Source organism: Gymnoscopelus braueri, assembly GCF_963280865.1.
Source record: "Gymnoscopelus braueri genome assembly, chromosome: 7".
NCBI classification, from domain to species: Eukaryota; Metazoa; Chordata; class Actinopteri; order Myctophiformes; family Myctophidae; genus Gymnoscopelus; species Gymnoscopelus braueri.
In genome coordinates, this window is record NC_137608.1 from 30,772,270 (window position 1) to 30,794,868 (window position 22,599).

A 22,599-nucleotide genomic window follows, 5' to 3' on the forward strand; every position below is an offset into this window, starting at 1 on the left:
ATACTTTGTTTACTCTTACTCTGCTTACTTACAGCATGATTAACAAACAATGAGTTCACGTCTGGGAAAGTGACCACGAAGGGAGAGAAGATGGCTCCCACAGGAATTTGATCGGACACAAGAGGCAGATCATGAGTTGTACACTAGGTCAAAGTGAACTTATGGGGAAATTCATGTATTTTGTTATACCTAGAAATCACATGCAGATAACCATATGCCCAAGCCACAAGATGGTTAATATTAAGAAATAGATGAGAAAAGGAGGAGGAGAGACCTATTGCCTACTGACAGAAGGGTTATAATTTTACTAATGTGTGTGTAATCAAAGAATTGAACGGAGGAATGGAACAGAGATGATCTGGAGCATTGCTTGCTTACGCTATGCTATTTTAACCTGACTGCACGCAAATAAACTGAGACTGATTGAGGATCCACCTCGACTTGTGTCCCTCCATCCATACACCTGGTGAAAGAGTATCCTAGTCTACAGGTATCCACTTCATAAACCAACAGGCTAATTAATATAGACGGCCCGATCCATCAGATTCTGTGACAATATGCCCAGACCTCCCAAAAAAAGAGATACTACTGTAAACTTCAAATCAATATTTTACAATAGTGTGGTTTGAAAGCTCTTCATACTTATAACTGGTTTGTAAAGGTAGGTAATTCTATATTTAATTATGTAGAAGGCATTGATAAATTGAAATCATTGATCGATCACAGGAAACACTGTAAAACATCTCGATACAATACCTGTTCATTATTTCCCCGCCCCAAGTGTGAAATGGTTGCACTCGATTTGCATGTGATTTAACCCATTAACTCTCTCAGTGCCAGACCCCGAGTTATCCCGAGTTTTCGGGTTATACCCTCAGTGCCAGAACGAGAAATCCCGAGTTTTTTTTTTTTTTTTCTTGAAGAAAGTGTTCAGAACCCAAGATATCATTATCTGAAGATTTGCAGCTCCATCCACTCTTTGTTTAACCTAAAACTGAAAAAGTCTGTATCTCGCTTCCTAAGCACTTTTTATTTTCTTTGAAAAAACAAAAAAAAAAATCTGGCAAAGTTCGCAATAATTTTTTTATTTCATTGGCACTGAAAGAGTTAAGATCTGAAACGTATCTGTCACTTTTTGATTTGAGCTAAAAAGCATAATTTTACACTTTGACTATTAAAAAATAGCAGCTCTACAAGCTCATAGCGCGGCACCGAGCTACGAGCTTGTAGATCTGCTATGTAGATCTGCTACATTTTTAACCTCACATCTTTGCTTCTGGGGGTCCCTGGAACAAAATATTTTGAGATGGGGTCGGCGGCCAAATACATATAATTTTGGGGTTCCTTGACATGAAAAAGTTTGAGCACCACTGATAGAAACATATTTTTTTTCAGAATACTGTTGGGATTTAGAAGACATTTGTAGAATCGGCTTCAGGTCTTAATGGGTTAAGTCGTTGGTGGGTTGTTACGGACGGTCTTTCCAAACCAGTTCAGAGAGTCAGGACATCTGCCAGTTCAGGAGAACATTTTCTGAGACCGGCCATCAGAAGTTCTGAATGATGTCAATTTGCAGTTATATCACCTCCCTTTCCGAAAACTTCAGAAGGAGCATGTATTGCGCTTAAGATGTCAACTTCAACAAACTAATGGCCTACGTTGAACCGGACTACAAAATGCCACAAACCGATTGGAGAAATTATACAAAACGTGAGCTTACAAAAACACAAATAGGCAATACTGCTTTGAAAGGCAATTATTGGAGGTCTATGAACAAGATCTCCTACATACTTTAACAGCGGCCTGGGCATCTTTTTCCATCAACAATTAACAGGGGTCTGGGCATCTTTTTCCATTAAAAGTTAAACATTTAAGTATTTAAAAACAGGAGGTTAAAAATGTTACACCTCTCCACTGCACAAGACAACAAATGGGGAAAAATGCACATCTTATGCCTATAAATATCTGGACTGCAGGTAACTAATTGTAGGTTACTTTAGTACTGGTGTTCCTGACAGCTTGACCTGCTGTATTATTTATTTTGCTATCTTAAGTTACATTTTTAGATAATCATTCACCAGGTCTAAAATCTTTTGGATTTTCCCTCCAGGTAATTTGTTATATTTTGATTGATACAGTACATTGGCCTTTTGCTCTAGTAACAACACTCCTCTACGCTGAAATGTGAGTCACAGCAGGAGTAATTTAGCCTGCCTTTTCATCTCTATACACACGCAGGATGGAGGTGGATCAGAACCAATTTCCGGGAATGGGCGTTACAGTTACGTCTCAATACAGCTTAAGTTGTAATGGTTTATTCAAAGGATATTATGGGGCTTAGGTCTGATGATCGTAGCCCTTTAGCTCCTTATTAGATGGAGTGTAATATGTTTGAACAGCGATGGTGTCTGATGCATAATTTAGGTCTGTGTGTACATGTGTGTGTTCTCACCTGTGTGGCAAGGCTGAGCACCTGCTGCACCAGTTCCTGGGTCTCAGTGGGTTTCTTCAGGAACAGTTTGACTATAGCAGTCAGCAGTTGCAACTGCACCTGGAGAACCCGGCAGACAATACACTTTTTTGGTTAGTATTTTAACCTTCATATGAAGTATACTGGTGAATTCCCCTTCTAACAATACTATACAACCTTAATGAATGTACTGTATAGGTTCTCTAATTAAATGGCACTGTAGTAGCCCTTTGTCTCTCCTTGAAAGAATGAAAATTACACAAAATTCTCACCAAGGCACAAAAATGACCTAGCTTAACTTGAGCACTACTTACAGGGCAACCGCTAATCCCAACAAGGTGTGACGGGATAGAATATGGCTTTACAAAGCTGCTATTAAGCTATTGACCATTGTAAGGGTTTTTGTTTTATTTAGGGGTCAGTATATTCAACATTATAAGCTATTTGGGACTTTGCAGAGCATCTGTCTAGTACTGCTGTGCACTACTTCATTCCTCCAGGCATGGTGCACACTCAGCCTATGACATTCGGCAGTTATTTTTCTTCTTTTTACCAGATCTGAATAGCATCAATGTACTTGGCCTACTGCAATGGCCTTGGCCTCTTAGTGCTTGGGAAACAGAAGCCAGGTGGAAACGATCCCATTAGCCAGGTCAGCCATTTGTGCTCCAAAACTCTGTAGGGTGTTCGATTAAATGAACGGTGGGCACTGGCCAACTGCAGAGGCGTAAAATGCATGAAAAACCAGTAAAAAAAACAACTCGCTGGGGGACTGGACTGGATGTTTATGATCTAATCCTGTATGCGATTTGAAAAATTCAATACGTTTGCCCTTTGTCTTTCAATACAAGGTTAGCACTCTGGCCCTCCTGTTCTTTTATGCAGGATAAAGTCAACAAAATATGACAGTTTACAAATCAAATCCTCCCAAGTATACAGACAATTATTTAAGATGGTCCACCCTCTAGCCCACCATGCAAACAGACCTGAGTGCTTTCATCATGGAAACCTTCCAGGAAGCTCTCCAGCAGCTCGTCAGCATTGTCGATACGCTCAGCATACTCCCCCACTATCCAGATCATGGCTGCCCGTGCCTCTGGCTCATCTAGGGAGTCGAGGTTCTCACACAGTGTGGCGATCACACTCTCATACCTGTCAACAGGCACACGCACAGCAAGTTACACATACAGTACATAGGCGCTGTCGGGGGTTAATCTTGTATGTACCAAAAAATTACATTTCATTGGTTAAGAATTTCTAAAAACCTTTTTTACATCTTCATATAAAATTGGTCCTCACTAATTCTCATTATGATATGTCACATATTTTTGTCTACCGGTACTTGGTCTGTGTCTCAGAGACCTTCGGCCTGGCGGAGACAACAAATGCACCAGGGAGATGAGAATCAAAACAACTTAATGTAAAGCCATCGTATTGTAATTTTATATAGGAATATACACTATAGAAATGACATTATTTTATTCTAAGTAATATTCATTTATAATTGCATGGCCACCTCCACGTGAGTACTATCATAGACCATAAAGATCTTAATTACAATTCAGGTATTTAGCAGACGCCCTTATCCAGAGCGACTTACAATAAGCAAGGTAATCACAGACATAACATGCAATGATGCAATCAGGACAAAACAAAAACAATTTAAGCAACATAAGGGAAATAATGTAGCGATCTATGCAAATGTGCTGAAGAAAACCCCAAACAAAACACTGAACACTAAATTACTTAATCACGGTACAGGAAAGAGAAGGGGCAGGACATGTGTCCAGCCAGAATCAAATCACGACATGTCCCATCATGAGGTCGTATTATCTGGTCAGCTACTGGCGCACTGTTAATGATTGTCTATGGCCCTCTATTGGTCAGACCCTTGAATTCAGCCTTCCAATTGCAGCCAATGGAATAGAAAACAAAATCAGCCAAAGAGGGTAACAATATATTCTGTAAATAAAGTATTTCATACATTATTTAAAAATGCTGAAAATATGAAGTGATGTCTAATAAATTGCAGGCAGAAGTTTGACTGAATACAGACTCATAGCTGAGAGACGAACTTAAGCTGGAAACCATATTATAATAGCTCTGTCTGTGGTTTAAGGGAAAAAGCAGCCCAGGGCTCCACAGTACGATGGAGTGGCCGAGTGCGTCTGGGAGAGCGTTCTATCTGAAGTATGGATCAAACAGTAACTCCACTGGACCCTGACCCCAAGAATCATGCTCCAACTGCATCATCCTGCCCTCCACAACAAATGTAGTGCAGATTGTGAATAACTGCTTGTGTATGTGACAGAAAAAAAAATTCACTGAAGAACTCATTTGCATGCCTTTCACCATTAAGGTCAAGCAGAAAACACTTTGAAAACTGTGAGCTTTTACTCTGACCCATCACGAAACCAGTACATGATAATCAGTGAAACAGAAGTCAGTATAACCACATCATGTCAGAACAAGGGTCACTTCAAAAGCAAATGAAGCTCCACTTTATGTCCAACCCTTTACCAGTGGAAAATCAAAAGATCTTGCATGAAGTTACAAATGACAAAGTGTAATGAAATGTAAATGACCAAAAACAAACTGAATTGGTTTTCAATCCTGGATAAATTAATATCATCCCTGTAGTGAAAAATGTTCAAGTCTCCCACAGCTGATGCAAAGAATAAGTATTATTTCCTGCATTTCGCTTAATAAAAACAAGATAATTTGATCATAACCACTCAACCCCCACCACGTATATATAAAATCAGTCAGTCATGCAGCAGAGGCATTGATAGATAACATACTTGTTGGGGTACTTGCGGAAGATGTCCTTGATCACCACAATGGCCTCCTGCACCACATAGTTGACCTTAGTCTGGATGAGGTCCAGCAAAGTGCTGACACAGCGCTCTGCTGATTGCTAATGGACAGAAACGGCAAATACAAACAAAACTGTCAGGCTAAATGAGACATACAGCACAGCACACAAACATGATGCTTTTCTTGTGCATTTGTATCTGTACCAGATGTACCAGTAAACATGAATTATACCGATATGTTAGTTATACTCATCTCTGTACACTGTTTGTGTTGTTTTTCCCCCTAAAATAGAGGTTAGATCTAGTCAGAATTATGTCATCTCCACCTACCTCTACTTTGATGGCACAACGGCCAATGGCTCGAACTGCTTTACGCACAAAGTCCACGTCTACCTCAGTGGCATACTCCTTTAACTCAGCCAAAACCTACAGCAGGACATAATATCACTGTCAGTACCACTGGGTCACTTATGGTTTTTGTTTACATAATTACATGTTTAAATTGTAAAAACAAGAAGAAGAAAGGGGGAGGGGGGTTTAGTCTGGATGATTTCTGTGGAACTATCAATCTGTTGTGATAAGATCCTAATGTTTACTGTACTAAATCATACAATGTTTTACATCCACAATCTAACAGTTTATGAACAGTGATCCGTGCATTACCTGTGCAATGTTTGCTTGAGAAGCCAGGCGAATCATGATGTCCAACTTCTCCAGCTTTACATAAATGGGGTCATTGTACTTTACAAAGAAAACCTTCATCTCATGTTTCAGTATCTCTGGGCTTAAGAAATAGTAAATGGACAAAAATGGTTTCATTAGTGACATAATACCTGCATACTATAATATTATAGATAGATGTGCAGAAGCGTAGCGTCCAAAAAGGTCCCATTAATCCTCATGATGATGAACAATGTAATGTTTTTACCGTTTCTGTACAATGAGGTTGATGTTCCTGAGTGCAACGTATTGCAGCTCAGGCTCTGCTGATAGCAGGGTGACCAGGGGTGGAGCCAGCTTCTTCAGCAAGGTTCCGTAATAGTCTAGATCCTTAGGCAGCATCTCCATGAACTTCATCAGAACTTTGACAGCTGACAACACCACCGCAGAGTTAGCATGGGACAATCGAGGGGTCACTCGCTCACAGATGCTGGAGAAAGACAGCGATGGCGGGTGGAGGGGATAAGGGAGTAAAGACAAGAGATATATAATATCCTGGGTATATACTGTATATTCTGATGTATGAGACACTTAAGAGAGACTTGTTTGTTTGTGAGGTGTGCTCTCTAACCTTTGGGACTCGCGGTCGTCCCGTGGTGTGTAGTTGGCCAGGCAGTCCAGAATGAAGATCTGACCCCATTCTGTGCACTCATTAAGAGCGGTCAGCAGCTTGTTGATGGACTGGGGGTTCAGGTCCAGAAGGTTACTGTTGGGGTGAGACTCTGCGATCTCAGACAGGGCTGCCACTGCATTTGCTACCACCTAATGAGAAAGATGAATGAGCAAAATGAGACAGACTTACTGCGACAGGAAGCCTCTGATATGATCTATGAAGCATTTTTCTAAGAACTCAAAGGGTAGGTAAAATAATAAAATAAATTGTCTATAAGAACTGTCAAAACAAAGGGGTCTAGGGTTTGCTGGGGAAAGCAAGTCTGAAGAGGTGGGCAGAGAAAGACAGAGGGGGCAAGAGGCAGGCAATATTCCTTAAGCAGAAAAAGCAGTTTTTGTGATCTGGTTTAGGTGGGGAGGAATGAAGGGTGGGGTTGAGATGATTTCGGGGAAGAAAAAAAAATAGATGCCAAAATGTTCTTAGCCAGTGCACTTCAAAGTAAAAAAAAACATACCATGGGGTTGGAGTCAGAGATCAGGTCTTTGAGGGTATCCAAGAAGCCCTGGTCCTCCACCAGCTGGGCATTGATATCATGGAGCTTTGCCACGCACACAGCTGCAGTCTTCCTCACATAAGGGTCCTCGTCCTTCAAACATTTCCGCAAAGGCTCACAGAGGTACTCTGTGATCTTGTCCACACGGATACAGCCCATGGTACGCACAGCCAGAGCACGGATCAGAGGATTTGGATCTTCACAATCCTGAGGGAGCCCAAGAAACACACTAGTGATGTACTGGGGGGGGGAACTTTTGGGTTTCATCAACTTACTTGAATTTGTTCTCACTCTATGAACATAATTTAGAACTGCCACAGACCACATGTACACAAAAAAAATCACGTGGACCCCAGAGACTAGTATTCAGTATTCAATACAAACACTTAAATTGTACAATACGACTATTGCCTTTCCTAGTCCAGTCAGTGTTCTTGAATCATACTCAAAGCCACAACCTCATTTTATCGCTTCCCGCGTTCGCGCGTCTTACTTGTTTTATCATCAACAATAACCATGGACAGTTCACACAGACATGTCCACAAAGACAAAATAATGACTTCATAGCAGACTAGCAGAGGATGTCTGTCCAACTAGCTAGCATAATTTAGACGCCTTGACCATCCCACCCTTTTCTGTCATGCCGCCCACTGTGAAGGCATGCCCACTGCCCCAAAACAGCACTCCACTTCTCCACCATGCTCTGAGCCTGAAAACAGGACCCTCCTACCACTGTCAAGACTATCCTGAGTGTCCTCCTTATATGGAGAGGTTATCAATTCAGAACGATTCTGATTCAATACCATATGCAAGGTGGTGAAAAGAAAATTGGCACCTTTTTGGTGTGCAAACTAGTGAATGAGGCCCATTGTTACAAGAGATTAGTACTTTACCTTAACAAAGGTATTAACAGCCATGATGGCCATGTCGGGCTGGCTCTTAGCATAGTTCATCAGGTAAAGGTAGACCAGCTTCTTGAGTTCAAGATTGTCAGTCTGCATGCAGTTCACCACATCTGGAAACAAAGCACTGCACAGGAAAGAGTTTTCTGTGTGACTTTTGTACCCAAATTAAAGACATAAAAAGAGAATATCAAGTCACTGCAGGGGGTTTCAAACTTTCAATTATATTATTATCACCTGACATCCTTTCCGACTGTCATAGACGCTATGACCTTCTTAACGGCCTCCTTTTTCTTCTCCTTCTTATCACTGTTGAGCTCCGCCTTCAGCTCAAATATCTCCCCTAAACACATTGAAGAGAACCACAAAGGAAAGCACATAAAGGTTAATTCAAACATGACTTTTGCCTTTGTCACAAAATAAAAACTAACACAAGGTATTTTCAATGTACAAATATGAAGTTGACTGCGATTGCCTAAGGATATTTTAGCCAAACGCTTCATGAGAAAAATGACATTTAAAAGATGTCTGTAATATTATTCAAATGTCTGAGAGAATGTACTGTACACACATTCTACAATTATGTGTACAGTATAGTTTGTGGTTTAAATGTTTAAGGTTGCATATCAACATGCAGAATTGCCACACTATTTTCACAAGTATATCTTGACTCAGTTGCAAGCTTGTGTGTTTGAATTTAGCGAGCAGCTGTGAAGAACCCTCACTGGTTTGGTGACGTGAAAAAAAGATGTGCTCAACCAAACGTGAAACACAGAGACAGCGGGGCCTCTACTGCTCACAGAGCTAATGCTCAAGGTGTCCAATTTGATTTAGGATACAACCACAGCTGTTCAATTGCTGCTTTCACTAATCACACACAGAGAGGGGGTTATACAAGGTATTTAGTGTTTTTCCTTTCTTTCAAACTTTAGACTTAACCTGACTCCGCCAGATGGAAGAAGCTTGCTTCACACACTTGTTTCACAGCCTACTTCCATCTGGGACCTCGGTAGCCAAACCGCTGCAAGACGGCGGTCCGCTTTTTCAAGCTACTTGGCAGGTGATTGGTTGGGACTGTCTGTCTATCACCGTCTGGGCGTGCTAACTCCAACCAATCATATTGACGTGTCTACATGACGTATAGTAACAGCACCAGCAGTAGTTATTTTGTATACTATTCAACCATGATGAATCATGAAAGAACTACAACGCAATAAGCGCATCTCGAAGGCGTCACATCCGGTCTCGCCAGGATCCTGCCCCTAGCAGCCGCTGATTGGTTCGACCCACCACGGTTCGGTGTAAGCTCCAATCTCTGAGCGATCCCAGATCCCATCCGGCGGAGTTACTTTAGACTGGCCTTAAGTTTTTGTTGTTTGCTAAACAGTGATTATAGAACATGGGTCTTCAACAGGGGGTCCGAGAAATTAAACGTGTCAAAGAAGGTCCTGAAATCCTTATACTCTGCTACCACTCAGAGCTATCACCATTTGGTACAGGAATATCTCCACACAGGACCAGCAAGCCCTGCAGAGGGTGGTGCACTCAACCGGGTAGTGGGTACCATGGGGACTTCACTCCCCCACCTGCAGGACTCATACTCCGGAAGGTGTATGAGCAGAGCTAAAAGGATTTTGAAGGACTCGTATCATCGCAGCAATTGTGCTGCTGCAGTCTGGCAAACTACTGTGTTGACACAAAGTCACTACACTTTACAGTTTTCCTAAATTCATTTCAGTTTACATCTGTAATCTCATAGATGCCTATATACATTTTGTTTGTGAATGTTGATACAATTGTACTGAAATGATGTCTAATTGTGCCTATATGATTAGGCTACATGGCCTTTCTAGTGTTTGGAGATCACAGTTCTACGCTGCCCAAATAGGTACATAAACTCCTGAACAAAGATTTACCAAAGAAAATTAAAAAGGAAGTGCCAGTGGCCTATTGCACCCTAGATCATGGTTATTGGGTATTATTGTTATACATCCTATTTGTTCTTCTTCCAAAAACTGTACATTTAAGAGTCAAAATATCAAATATCAAAATCCTGACAACACGCAGATCACGTTACACATACAACATCTCTACAACATCTCTACCCGCAGTTCCACCAAGGGTCTTGAAAATTGTAACAAGTTAACTTTTTGGGTAAGGGTAACTAAGATTATTAGTGAAATGTTTTAGTAATTAGTTGTGCCGTGTGTTAATACCCAACACTGTTGAATGTTTCATTCTTTAAAAAGTGTCTTTGGTTACTTTAAAGAACAAATGAGATGCACTCATTCACACCTTTCTTGGTAGTTGTGAAATACTTGGAGTCTGTCATCTTGGATCCAAATTGTCCTTGTCCTTTTTCCTGTGAGAATATGAGAAAGAGAAATAACAGCTCATGATATCTCTTTTCCTGAATGGAAACTCAGGGATTCACAAGCAAAACAGGAAATTCTAGAAAGTGCAAGTACTAGCAAAAAGGAAGGAATTGGTCTTCACTTGGACACTTTGCAGAGACGTGTTTTCTCAGAAAACAATGGGTTTTTACTAGTAAAAAAAACACTATAAAAACATCAAGATCAGCATTGAGTCATCATAACCCCACAGCACAGCACACAAACATGACTTCTCGTTATTAAATTCCATTCCTGATGCAATACATTTATGGGAAAGATCTTTTCTTATATTGTCAAAACAGACCATATTCTACAATTAAAGCTACCATAAACAATGTTAACAGAATTAAACCTCTCATTTTAAGATTAGCCTACTGTTTTACAGAAACAATGAAAAAACAAACAAGAAAATTATACTGTGAGAAAATGTTAAAAAATACTTAATGTTGCAAAGAATGTATAGCAGTTTATCAGTCTCTGTACAGCAATAATACTGTTTTGTATCGACTACAGAGATATACATACATTTGTTGGTTGAAACACATTACACTTCAGTAGGAATTATATTTCAAATGTATGGTGAAAAACGTTATGCCAATTAAATATTGTTTTCCTTTACCCAACCTCATAATAAACGTAATCACACATTGTTGAGGATTTGTAAGTGATGTCCCATTGTGGAGTTAGTGCATCATAATGTTAACCGTCATCGTTTTACAGAAGTCCCAGATAAGACACCATGCAAACCTTTGTAATGTTGCACAAGACATCCTTTTACAGTCAAATAAAACTGAAACACACAGTTCTTAAAATTGCCAACTTATGATCAACCCTTCCTATATGCAATTCCCTCAGACAAACAAACCTGCTGTCTGATGTAACCTATAATGTTTGCACTTTTAAGGTGTTCCTGAACTTGTTTTGTCAGGCATTTTGTTACTGCTGTGGACCTGGGGCTATATCAGCAAATCCTGTTTGAATAAACCTGATAGGGCAATATTCTCATGTACATGGAATACATAAAACAATATCTGACAATTCAAATGAAAAGACCAAAACAGCTGGCTGCAGTCATGCAGTGACTGAATTTGAAACCATTTTGATTCCACCAGTTTTGTGGCAGCAGTCAACAACAGATACTATCATTTAGCCAACATAACGGTTACTAGCTACATTAGATAAACGGTTAGCTACAGTATATAAAGCCAAAGATTTGGTAATATTTTGTATGACATGTCAACCTCCAATAATGTCTAGCTGTCAGCTAGAAAACTATAGAATATGAATTATTTCTTATATAGCAAACTTCAAGCTAGCGTAAATTAATTGTTTTGGCTAACTCAACCAGCTAACTACCAGTGGTGTAGAGCAAATAAGTACATTTACTCAAGTACTGTACTATAAGAACAATTTTGAGTTTTTTTTTTGCTTTCCTGTAATATTTCCAATTTTAAGTGCCTTTACTTCTATTCCACAACATCTCAGAATCAAATATTGTACTTTTACAATTATTTGAAAAACTTTAGTTACTTTGTAGATTTTGATTATTACTACAAAACATACATTAACCACTTCAGCCCTACAAGCTCTTGTGAGCTTGTAGATCTGCTATTTTCAAAAGATGTTCACACATTTGAAAACGTGTGAAAAGGGACAGTCTGCATAATGAGTCATTTCTACTTTTGGTACTTTAAGCACATTTTGATACCAACACTTTTGTACTCTTATTCAAGTAAATTTTGAATTCCAGACTTTTACTTGTAACAGGATATGTCTACATTGCAGTATTGATGCAGTATTGATACTTTTACTTCAGTAAAAAAAAAGTGAGTACTTTTCCACCACTTCATATCATCAATGACATGTCAACCTCCAATAACATCTAGCTGTCAACTAGAAAACATGAATTATTACTTATAGCGAACTTCAAGCTATAGCCTAACTGAATTGTTGTGGCTAACTCAACTAGCTAACTGGCTACAACCAGGCTAGCGCGTCAGCCGTCATCATCACAACGATACGGCTAAGTTTATACGTCGTCGTACGACCCTATTGTCATGCATTACTCACGCATAGCTGATTTGCCCATTCCTGCATATTTGCTGTGAATGTTGGCTGAATGAAACAGCTGCTAAACTGCTAAACAGCTGCTAAAATGCTAGCTGTGCTGCTGTACGGTGTGTCTTCTGAGGTGTCAGCTAACGCTGCTGGGGCTAATGCTGTGTGGTAGCTAGCAAACACACCGCTATAAGACAGACATGACCTTCTAAGTAGAGGCTTAAGGAAGCCTTTGCCCGGTTAGTTAAGCTTTTAATCTATCGACCTATTTTAAGAGCAACTCGGGCAGACTTTACGTACCTGCTGGAGTTGAAATGAGACTCGTTAACGCAATGAAACTGAGGTGAAAAAACGCCAGACAGGTCTTACCGTGGCAGGCTTGCAAAGTGCTGTGTGTGGCCTTCGTTCCCCTGACTCCCCTCCCACTTGATTTACTTTACTTCCGTCTATCCTTGCCAACGAAATTAACCTCCTCTCTTCATTCATTCATTCAGTAGATGATGTTGTTGTTGTTGTTATTGTTGTTATTGTCTACATCAGTGGTTCTCAACCTGTGGGTCGGAACCCCAGGGGGTCCCCACATGATTTTTTTTTTGGGGGGGGGGGGGGGGGGGTCCCCAGAGGACTGAAGTGACTATTTAAGCACTTTTAATACCTAAAAAAAATTATATATTGTCAAATAATATCAGAAACCCTAACCCTGCATTTAAAAAAAAATAGCAGATCTACAAGCTTGTATTTATCTCTGGAACTGAGTCAAACCAAATGTAATGCCTCCACTCCTACATTCCAAGTGCTTGTCAGGGTGGGGGGGTCCCCAGTTCAAATATGATTATTTGGGGGGGTCCTGGCCTGAAAAGGTTGAGAACCACTGGTTTACATCAATGGTTCTCAACCTTTTACATTTCAAGGTCTCCCCTTAACTCTGACAGTATACAAATGGAAACAAATGGACCCGTTAGGGTCCATTTGGTTCCATTTGTATACTGTCAGAGTTACAGACTTGTAAGGGTCAACTAGACCCCCCTAAAGGTACCTAGAGAGTCCATGGAATCCACTTTGAGAGCCATTGGTCTACATACAATGCACATGACTATGCTGTATGGTTATAAATGATGATGCAATGGCTCTTTATAGAATCAATGCTGTATCCTAAACAAATAATAGTGGCTATTACCAAATTAAGTTTATTATGTGAATTCTGACTGAGGGAGAGTAATCCCAGCATGAATAAATTAGAACATTAGAACATAATGAAATGGCTCCTGACTACATGTTCACGTAGGCCTATTTAATCAATTATCTGCCAAAAAAATATACAGTTTAAAAGTAACTTTCCCAAACCGGTTCAATATAGAAGGTATAGTTTTAGGAGCTAGATACCATTACCAGCCCTAGCCATAGAATGACTGCTATTCCATCCACCCATTGCATGGATATGGAATATCAGCCATTCTAGGGCTAGGCCTGCAGGATTAACAGCCTAATTTCACATAGGCCATATGTCTACAAAGCTGCAAATAGAGGTATGCCTAAATTAAGACTAGACAATAAAATCACTGCCACACCAAGCCCATCCTGCACTTTTAGCTCACTGATTCAGATACCGCATCAGAGTAGAAGAGGAAGTTCATGCCGTATTCAGCAGAAAAGCTGGAATCCAGAAAGACCGCAGTGATCTCCCGGTTGTATGAGTGAACAAAACAAGAAAAACAAGTACATTAAAGGATCAGAACTGAGTCACTATCTCAGTTTGAGAGTAAAATATTTATTACAAGAACCACTTGACAGCATTTCATCTTCAAAAAACAGTGAAATATTGGTATTGCAGTATTGCTATTCAATGCATACAACTCCCACAATATCAAGCACTCATATAAAGTAGCCATACATTTAACAGAAGTTTTACAGAAGATAACATAGCAAATAAAGAATTAATTTTGGTCATGAACATTCAATTGTGGCTGACTCATAACGAGACAGAAAGAATCGACATTTACAAAGCTGTGCTGGACAAAGCGAATTTAGAGACGGTAATTATTCCTTGCACAATCAATTATCCGATTAAATGGTGCATGAAGTCACAGTTATTAAAACTGGTAGAATTGTTTTCACCACCTCCTGGTCCTCGTCTACAAGTTGAATAAAAATGTTCTCCTTTGGGTAAGCATGCCCCTGACAGTGCTCTATAATAGAACTTATTTATGGCAGTGACAAAGAAAAAAAATAATAATAATATCAATCAATCGAATTATGACATCTTTGAGCATTGCTAGGCAGTGCATAACTGTACCTGTTCAATTGTCAATGAGACGTTCTTTCCCTTTGAATTTTCCATACACAGTTCCGTTCATTTTCTGTACAGAAGACTGAGTCTTCAATACATGAATAAATCAATAACACCAACACCACTCCCTTCTTTACCACCACCATGTACATTTTCTTATAGGATTTATACATTGAAAATTACACATTCTATTCCAATCACTGTGAACTCTCTTTCATATTGTAAACACCATCATCATCGCCAGGTTTTCTGTCCACACCCTCAAATCAAAAATGCCAGCGGGCATTTAGAAAAGCAGAGCATCATTTTACAACCTTATTTCTTTTTGGCTCAGCAGGATGCTAGCTGTCTATAAGAGGGACCGTACGTCTCGGTGTGTCCTGATCCTAATCTCAGAATTTCACAAAGTTTTTGAAATAATATTTAACTTTCATTTCATAATGGAAGTCAATGGGGCTCAGATCGGTCTGAAACCTCAACCCAAATTTGTAGTCGTACGTCATATAAGTCATAGACAAGCGACATAGATGACTAACATCATAGGCTGGCCACAGTAAGTCTGAGATCCACACGTGAGCCACGCTGTTCAGTGATAATCAATGAAAAGTAGATTTATGAAAATGAAAATATATAATCTCTCTGCAGGATACCAATACTATAGGCCTCTAAATTCAGGAAGACATTTTGCAATGTCCTCCTGTTAGACATAACCACACAAGATCAGAGAACCCTCATAGTCATTACTTGTCCCATAATCCGAGTGCTGTTGTTTTGCATGCATTCACCCAAGTCAAACTCTTTCTTCATCCCCAAAAATGTAACAATACCTCCAGCTCCACTTCAATCAGCATATGGGAACATGACATTCCAGAAAACGTAAGTACATTTAAAGAGAAAATGTTGTAATATGGAAAGAAAGGACATTATGTACCATCTGGCTCACAGCTTGTATCAAAACACATGAATACTTTGTACACAATTCAAGTCCACTAGATGTCACCATAGACCATGTCATGTAAGAGTGGATGACAGAATTCCTGTGCTTTCTAAAGCCTAATTTATAGTTTGCCATAAGATGGTGTTGCTTGCCAAAAATAACACTTTTTTGACACAATGCATTTTCTTTTATTGAAAATGTTATTTACAGCAAGTGACACTATATAATTTCTTTAAATCATATAGTATAGAAGTATAAATTAGACTTAAGATGTATGTGTCAATGTGATAGCCAAAGAGGGACTCAGAGGCAATAAATAATATGCATCTTTATCATGTTTATGTACATCAAGTATTATTTAAAACCAAAAATGGAAATGTTCCCCACTTATGTCCACAATTTAACGCTCAATCTACCCATTTGTCATTTTCTGAAAGTGATCATGATGATTATGGCATTCTAGTTGCTCAATAGAGCACACTGACGAAAACACATTCAAAAACAAGTCCACCAAAATATTTTAAGGCAAAGGGAACTCTGAAGGCATCTCCAACAGCAATATTGCATAGCTAAGGCAGCATAAAACTTAATACAGTGAATATGTACATTATATATTCAATACCTGTTATATACACACAATACCCACACATTTCTGTGAGTATTCATTCATTTATGCACATATGTATTTACATATTCGTATTCGATCCTTTTGAAAATGTGTCTTCTGCACATAAATACTGAATATTTTGTTGAATTCCAGGGTACAGTATTGATGAAGGAAGAACTCAACTTTGCTCATTCAGTGACAATGACACACAGTAATAGCCTAATCGTCTTAACTCACTGCATTAGAAATAGAAATAAAATGTGAAGGTTTTTACTGCATTCAACAAGAACATTAAAAGCTTAAAAACATAGTCAATCTGCATTATGTTGAATAGTTGTGAGAAGGTGATATCATACAGCAACAATAGTACACAATTCAATATGTATGGTAGTGTGCACATCCAGTATGCAACATGTAGTGTGTATTTCATCTGGTAGGTTATATAGATAGGTATACATCACAGTGTACGTTGCACATTATAGTACTGTGTAGTGTGTATTTGAGTATTTGAGCACAGATTTGCGGTAAATCAAGATAGCCATTTAACCTTGAGCAACAGTGAGACATGACAGTCACCCTACCAGTAGACTATCATGGCGAGCATAAATGATGTGGTCAACCACAAGAGGGAGCCAACTCATCTGACTTCTGACTAGTGTTCTACTGTCCACTGGTTATCTATTCTAGTCCTTGGCACTTGACTATGCCCTGCGGTGGGGCACATGGCAACGCATATGCTTTCTCTCTTTCTTTCTCTCTTTCTTTCCCTCTCTGCAGTGGCAGCAATCATGAGCTTTTCACAAATGTCTTGCACAAGACACCTTATGTTATGATCAATCACCATGCATACATTAAAATGAAAGTAAAACTAATTCTATGGACCATTCCTTTGGTAATAAATAATTTGGCTTGAGTGCAAAAAAATATCATGGAACTCCCTCACAGATATGAAGAGGCCAAACCGAAAAAAATAGAAGAAAAACAAAGGTGTGCAACATGCTATACGAACAGTCTATAGCCTGGTCTCCAGTCCTTTTAGACAGTAGTAACTGATCGTATAACAACAGATCCCTCTTCTGTTGCACTTTGTGCTACATCCAGGCCTCAGAGTCCAGGCTGCCTGACTGTCCAGGGTACGAGCACTCTTTGTTGCCCATAGTTGAGGAATGTGTCTGGGGGTGGATGAGATCTGCAAAGGCCTGGTGCAGGCCCTTGCGAGAGGATGTGTGGCCATTTGCACGGGAGCTCTGAGGGGACAGCGGTGGAGTGTTACAAGGGGAGAGGTGATTGTGTGCCTGCAGGTCTCTATAGCTGACTGGGGTGGGGATACGCGAGGGGCTGTTGTCTGGCCGGTTGTCAGTGCGAGGTCTAATCCTTGGTCTCAGTTTGACCTTGTAGATCGACGAAGGTACCTTCTCAGCCTTCTTCAGTCCTCTCTTTGGCCGTAGCACCACCCCTCCATCAGCGTCCCCATTGGCCAGCGGTGAAGGCGGGGGGGAGGACTCAGAACGCGATTCACTCAGACTGAAGCACATGGAGGAGTTTTCACTAGAGGAGTCTTGAAAGGAGCAATCCTCAGAAGGGGGGAGGGCCACTGGTGAGGGGCAGGCCTCCGGAGGAGGAAGGTCATCGTTGGGATCACCGTCTTTCAAGTCATATGGTAGGTTTGGCTGTTGATCTTCCAGAGGAACATCTCCTTCAGGTCCTGAGCCCCAATCAAGCGGAGCCTGTTGGTCTATTAGCACCCCAGAGGGAGGGCAACCTCCATGTTCTCCGTTCATATTCCTAGAGTGGAAAGGAGGCTGGGATGGGGCCTGATTCGTGGATTTGGCTGGCTCTGTGTCTCTTAGTCCAGGTAAGGTACTCAGGAGCTCCCTCTCCTCCATTGAGCCGGAGATAGCGGGGAGCTTCCTGAGACCCCCCCCTCGCTCACCCCAGCACTCTCCTTGTCCACCATTGTGCAGTCCTGCTGGGTTGTGTCCGTGCATTAAGTTCAAAGGGTCCTCCAGCGGGTAGTGGCGAGGGTTCATTCTCTTGGACTCCCTGAGATCAGGCAAAGTTCCTATCTTGGCCGCGACATTCAGGGAGGAGGTGGAAGAATTGGAGGAGGAATAGGCAGAGTCAGTGACATTGGGATCAGCAGAGGTTGGCACTGTGAGCTTTCCACCCGCCTGCTGTGGGTGCGCGGAGACAGGCAACAGCAAGGGAGCTCTGCTAGGTTCTCCTCTGGCCTGGTTAGCCAGGAACTCAGCCTCAAAGCTGCGATAAAGCTCCTGCTCCCTCTGGGGATCCAGAGCGGGCAGCATCTGGAAGCCAACGCCCAGTCCCTCTGGTTCATCTGGCTCCTGGCGCTCCAGCCCAGACCAATCCCTATGATGGCCTCGGCCAGTAGAGCGAGAGGTCCGAGGGGAGCGGGCGCCGTGGTGGTGAGAGCTGCGAGGCGAGGAGTGCGGGGAACGTCGGCCTCCTGAGGTGACTGGTGGCAACAGCCTGCCCTTTCCCACAGAGGGAGAGCGAGGGGCCGGAGGCCTGGGAGTCACCGTGGTCTTCTTATTGGGGCTGCTGTTGTTGCTCTGGACCCCTTTAATGGGTGAGTTGGAGCACGAGGAGGACTGTCTCCTGGTGAAGCCACTAAAATTTCTGGGGGTGGCAGGGGCTGCTTGTTTTCCTCGAAGGTCTGATGTTGAGGGCTGGGGGTCCCTCTGACGGGGAGATGCCCCAGGGCTAGCGTCGCCGGGCCGAGTCCGGTTGGGCAGCTTGCCTTGGCTGTGTGAACGCGGAAATCTCCTGGGCCCTTCGTTTCCGAGAGAGCGGCCCCTTTCTGTGCGGGATGTCCTGCTTCCATCGGCGGGTGCTTGCGGGGGGGTGGGTTTGAGGATGGGAGCAGGCATGGGACGCTCCCGAGAGTGGCTGCGTGCACGGGGCAGCGGGGGACGCAGGGCAGGAATCTGAGCTCCTCCTCCAGGACGCTCAATCATATGCTTCCCTTCCTTTCGGTTGACAAGCAGAACCACGTCTTCGCCTGAGCGACGACGTGCGGGGTTCCCTAGAGAGTAGCGTGGCCCCCCTCCTCCTCCTCCTCCCTTTGAGGAGGTAGTGGAGGAGTCACTATCCCCTGACAGACGCCGTGTCATTGGCAACATTGACTCCTTATTCCTGCAACACAGAAAGGAAATTAATGTGCTTAAACTTTAAAGTATGTATAATACAAAGCTGTGTCGTCATTAGTTTATTTGACATATGTTAATAGAGAGAACCAGTTCACGACACGTGTCCCTTGATGCAATAAGTAGTACAGCACCATATTGCTCTGTATGGCCATGGCGGGTTTACAGTAAATATACCTTCAGTCCATGAGTTGACCTCTAATCTGTGACATTCAGGGATTGTGAATCTCTCTATGTGTTGCTACTCTGCACAGGCAGTCTGACCAACCTAGGGTGTGGGGCTTCCTGGATGAGTAGGCAGTGACAACCAGGGGGATTACAGGGAACATGAGAGCAAGTGGGGGCAGGATTATAGGTCCAGTGGATGTTCTAAACTAAACCCTCACACAGCGCTCTCTCTCTCTCTCCTTAGTACCACACACCAATCCATTGACACAAAACAGTGGTACCCTCAGAGCAACTGACTAACTAACTCAGGCCTCACTTACTTACAGTAAAACCTAGTTTATGCATCTGCAACACAATGTCATGCAATGTGTCACTTGACAAATATAACAAAAGTTAAAGTAATATTTTCAACTGAAATAAATGTCACATAAAGTTTTGTCACAGATGAAAGGCCAACTATTTACAGAAAAATCTTATATTAGATTAAGATATGCAAAAGCTATGAGGTATAAATATCCCCAATGGATGAACCATACTGATGTTGGTGACAGAATGGCCTATTTTGTAATTATGGTACTTTCTTTTAGTTCACTTTGAAGCTTTTGCTGTTGTTTAAAATATGTATTAATTCTTCAGTGAATATACTGTATGATATAACCCCCTCCAATTCTGGCTCTAATTACAACTTAAAAATTTAGCCCCACTATTGAGATCAGGGGGGGGTCTAAAGATGGCAATATCAGTTGGTTCAACCACTTTAGTCTGGTTGGGTGTAAGGAGCAGTGCTGAGTGGCAATTCGATCGGACCAACAGTTTCCAAGAAGTGAAAAAGATGAACGTGTGTTACTTATGTCTGTCAGAAGAAGACAGGAAAACCTCTCCATTCCCCATAATATCGTCAACATGGGCGAGATCGCTGGTTAACTTGAAGTGTCAACCATATCATATCATGCACTATCATATATCTGTCAGTCAGTTCATCTGTTAAGTGAGAAGCTTGATTGGTGCGAGTAAGTACTGTCCGAGACGCTTGATTCTCATGGAGACCAGAGCTACAGTGCTGTGTCACATTTTACATTAGTCACTTGATACCTTTCTGGCTTTTGTGTCAATTCATGTAACCTTTTGGACAAACCAGGTACCTAATAAGGAACACTCCAACCTAGGTACCAAGGTGAGAGGCTGTAAACTTACAAATTAGACAGAGAGTACTGTCTCTCCAAACAGTCCACCTGTTGACCTACTGCCCTAGTTAGCAGAGCTGTGGACAGTTGTCTGAGTCTGGGGATAGATGTCAGATTATGCCTTGTCTAGTCTGGTGCATTTGAGGGTGATGCCCCACCCACACAGGGATAATTCAGAGAGGTTGCCTTGACGCCCACTGTGAGTCGTCACTCAGCAAGGAAACTGAGCCACACTTTGGATAGAAGCCAAAGTAAACCACCCCTCAAATCCTAATTGTGTAGAACAATGGCGCCTCCACACTGACGTATGTACAAAGTATGTGACTAACTCAACGTTAGCCTTATGAGGGAACTGGGCAGATCTCACACTATTAACAATCCACAGTGAGAAACTTTATAGGCTTTAACATGCCAACACTCTGACTATCACGCCACTTCAGAGACACATCGGTTCAAACCGTGTTTTTCCTCTCCTCTTGACTCCATGCTGTTTCAATCCAATGAACTGTGTTCCTTTGAGAGAGGGCAGACAAGGGCTTGATCAACAGCTCTGCTGCTGGATCCCAGCCAAGTTCTGACACAGTCATTAGTTTAATTAACTGAATAAAAACAGAAAGGGGAGAGAAAAGAGGGGAAAGAAGAGAGGTGGGTGGAGAGGCCACTAGGGGGCACAGGAGGATGATTGTGTGGGTTGGGCTTATGTATCAGGGCAATGTCACCTGAGATTAGATAAATCTGTTCTGGTCTAATCTGTAGCTTCCCTTCTTGGCTTGGGTATGTTCACTGTGTGTATACAGTACATGTGCATTTATGTGTGTGTGTGTGTGTGTGTGTGTGTGTGTGTGTGTGTGTGTAGGTCTGTCTGCTTGTTTATGTGTGTAAAATAGAAATTGATTATAAGTACGCACGTGAATGCACACACACACACACACACACACACACACACACACACACACACACACACACACACACACACACACACACACACACACACACACACACACACACACACACACACACACACACACACACACACACACACACACACACACACACACCCACACCCACACACACCTGAGAGGAAAGTGTCTGGGTTCTGAGCGATCTCTTGGCGGCCGTGGGAGCAGGGCGCGTGCAGCGCAGGAGTCCGGCTCGGAGGGGTGGTGAGACCGACCGGGCCTCGTGCCGGAGGACGGAGCGCACAGGGCCGAGGGAGGAGGCTCCAGAGTGCGCCTGTCGGACGGAGGCTTGTAGGGGGCTATGCCTTCGTTGCGCCAATGCGGCCCGGGGCTGGTGGAGCGGGATGAGTGTGCACTAGAGGACTTACTGTGGCCACCCTGGCTGTGACCGCTGGCCTTGGCCTGGTGGTAGCGGTGGGCTGGGGGAGACAAATGGCAAGGAAAATTTTAGGACAGACATGTGCAGCACATCCAGAGACAGCCTGTGAAAACACCCGTGGCCTAACAGGACATAATAGTCATCAACAGGAAGCCAGAAATAAACCACAGCTGAGGACCATATCGATATCGCTAGGCTCATAGACGGCGCCAGTGGAGAGCCGCCTATATTAGGTTGCTACTTCATTGAGATAGGAAAATCAACCCATATATGTACTCAGATGAATACTGATCACCCCTTTATTTACACCGGGGGGGGGGGGTCATCATCGTCAAATGTCCAACGCAGTGTTTTGTAGCCACACCCTTGTCTCTGGTCCCACTTGG

The 22,599-nt window shown here is 42.1% G+C and overlaps 2 protein-coding genes across 4 annotated transcripts in view; both read right to left on the reverse strand.

Annotated features, from left to right (window-relative positions):
• The window catches only part of ap1b1 (adaptor related protein complex 1 subunit beta 1), a 30,750-nt gene extending 17,811 nt beyond the window's left edge, over positions 1 to 12,939 (reverse strand). Inside the window, exons 1-12 of one of the 3 annotated variants that reach the window (XM_080434120.1) lie at positions 12,895 to 12,939; positions 10,370 to 10,436; positions 8,312 to 8,417; positions 8,066 to 8,201; positions 7,134 to 7,379; positions 6,578 to 6,768; positions 6,215 to 6,436; positions 5,950 to 6,070; positions 5,617 to 5,712; positions 5,272 to 5,387; positions 3,457 to 3,622; positions 2,453 to 2,551 (exon numbers count right to left, since the gene is read on the reverse strand). In XM_080434120.1, coding sequence (XP_080290246.1) covers positions 2,453 to 2,551; positions 3,457 to 3,622; positions 5,272 to 5,387; positions 5,617 to 5,712; positions 5,950 to 6,070; positions 6,215 to 6,436; positions 6,578 to 6,768; positions 7,134 to 7,379; positions 8,066 to 8,201; positions 8,312 to 8,417; positions 10,370 to 10,406 — 1,536 coding nt within the window. In that variant the 5' untranslated portion in view covers positions 10,407 to 10,436; positions 12,895 to 12,939. Of the gene's footprint in view, positions 1 to 2,452; positions 2,552 to 3,456; positions 3,623 to 5,271; positions 5,388 to 5,616; positions 5,713 to 5,949; positions 6,071 to 6,214; positions 6,437 to 6,577; positions 6,769 to 7,133; positions 7,380 to 8,065; positions 8,202 to 8,311; positions 8,418 to 10,369; positions 10,437 to 12,537; positions 12,609 to 12,825 lie in introns of those variants that run through there. The other 2 variants (XM_080434119.1, XM_080434118.1) reach the window with 2 other exon arrangements.
• A 1,334-nt stretch (positions 12,940 to 14,273) lies between these two features.
• The window catches only part of gas2l1 (growth arrest-specific 2 like 1), a 30,894-nt gene continuing 22,568 nt past the window's right edge, over positions 14,274 to 22,599 (reverse strand). Inside the window, exons 4-5 of the mRNA XM_080434117.1 lie at positions 21,950 to 22,253; positions 14,274 to 19,512 (exon numbers count right to left, since the gene is read on the reverse strand). Coding sequence (XP_080290243.1) covers positions 17,448 to 19,512; positions 21,950 to 22,253 — 2,369 coding nt within the window. The 3' untranslated portion in view covers positions 14,274 to 17,447. The remainder of the gene's footprint in view (positions 19,513 to 21,949; positions 22,254 to 22,599) is intronic.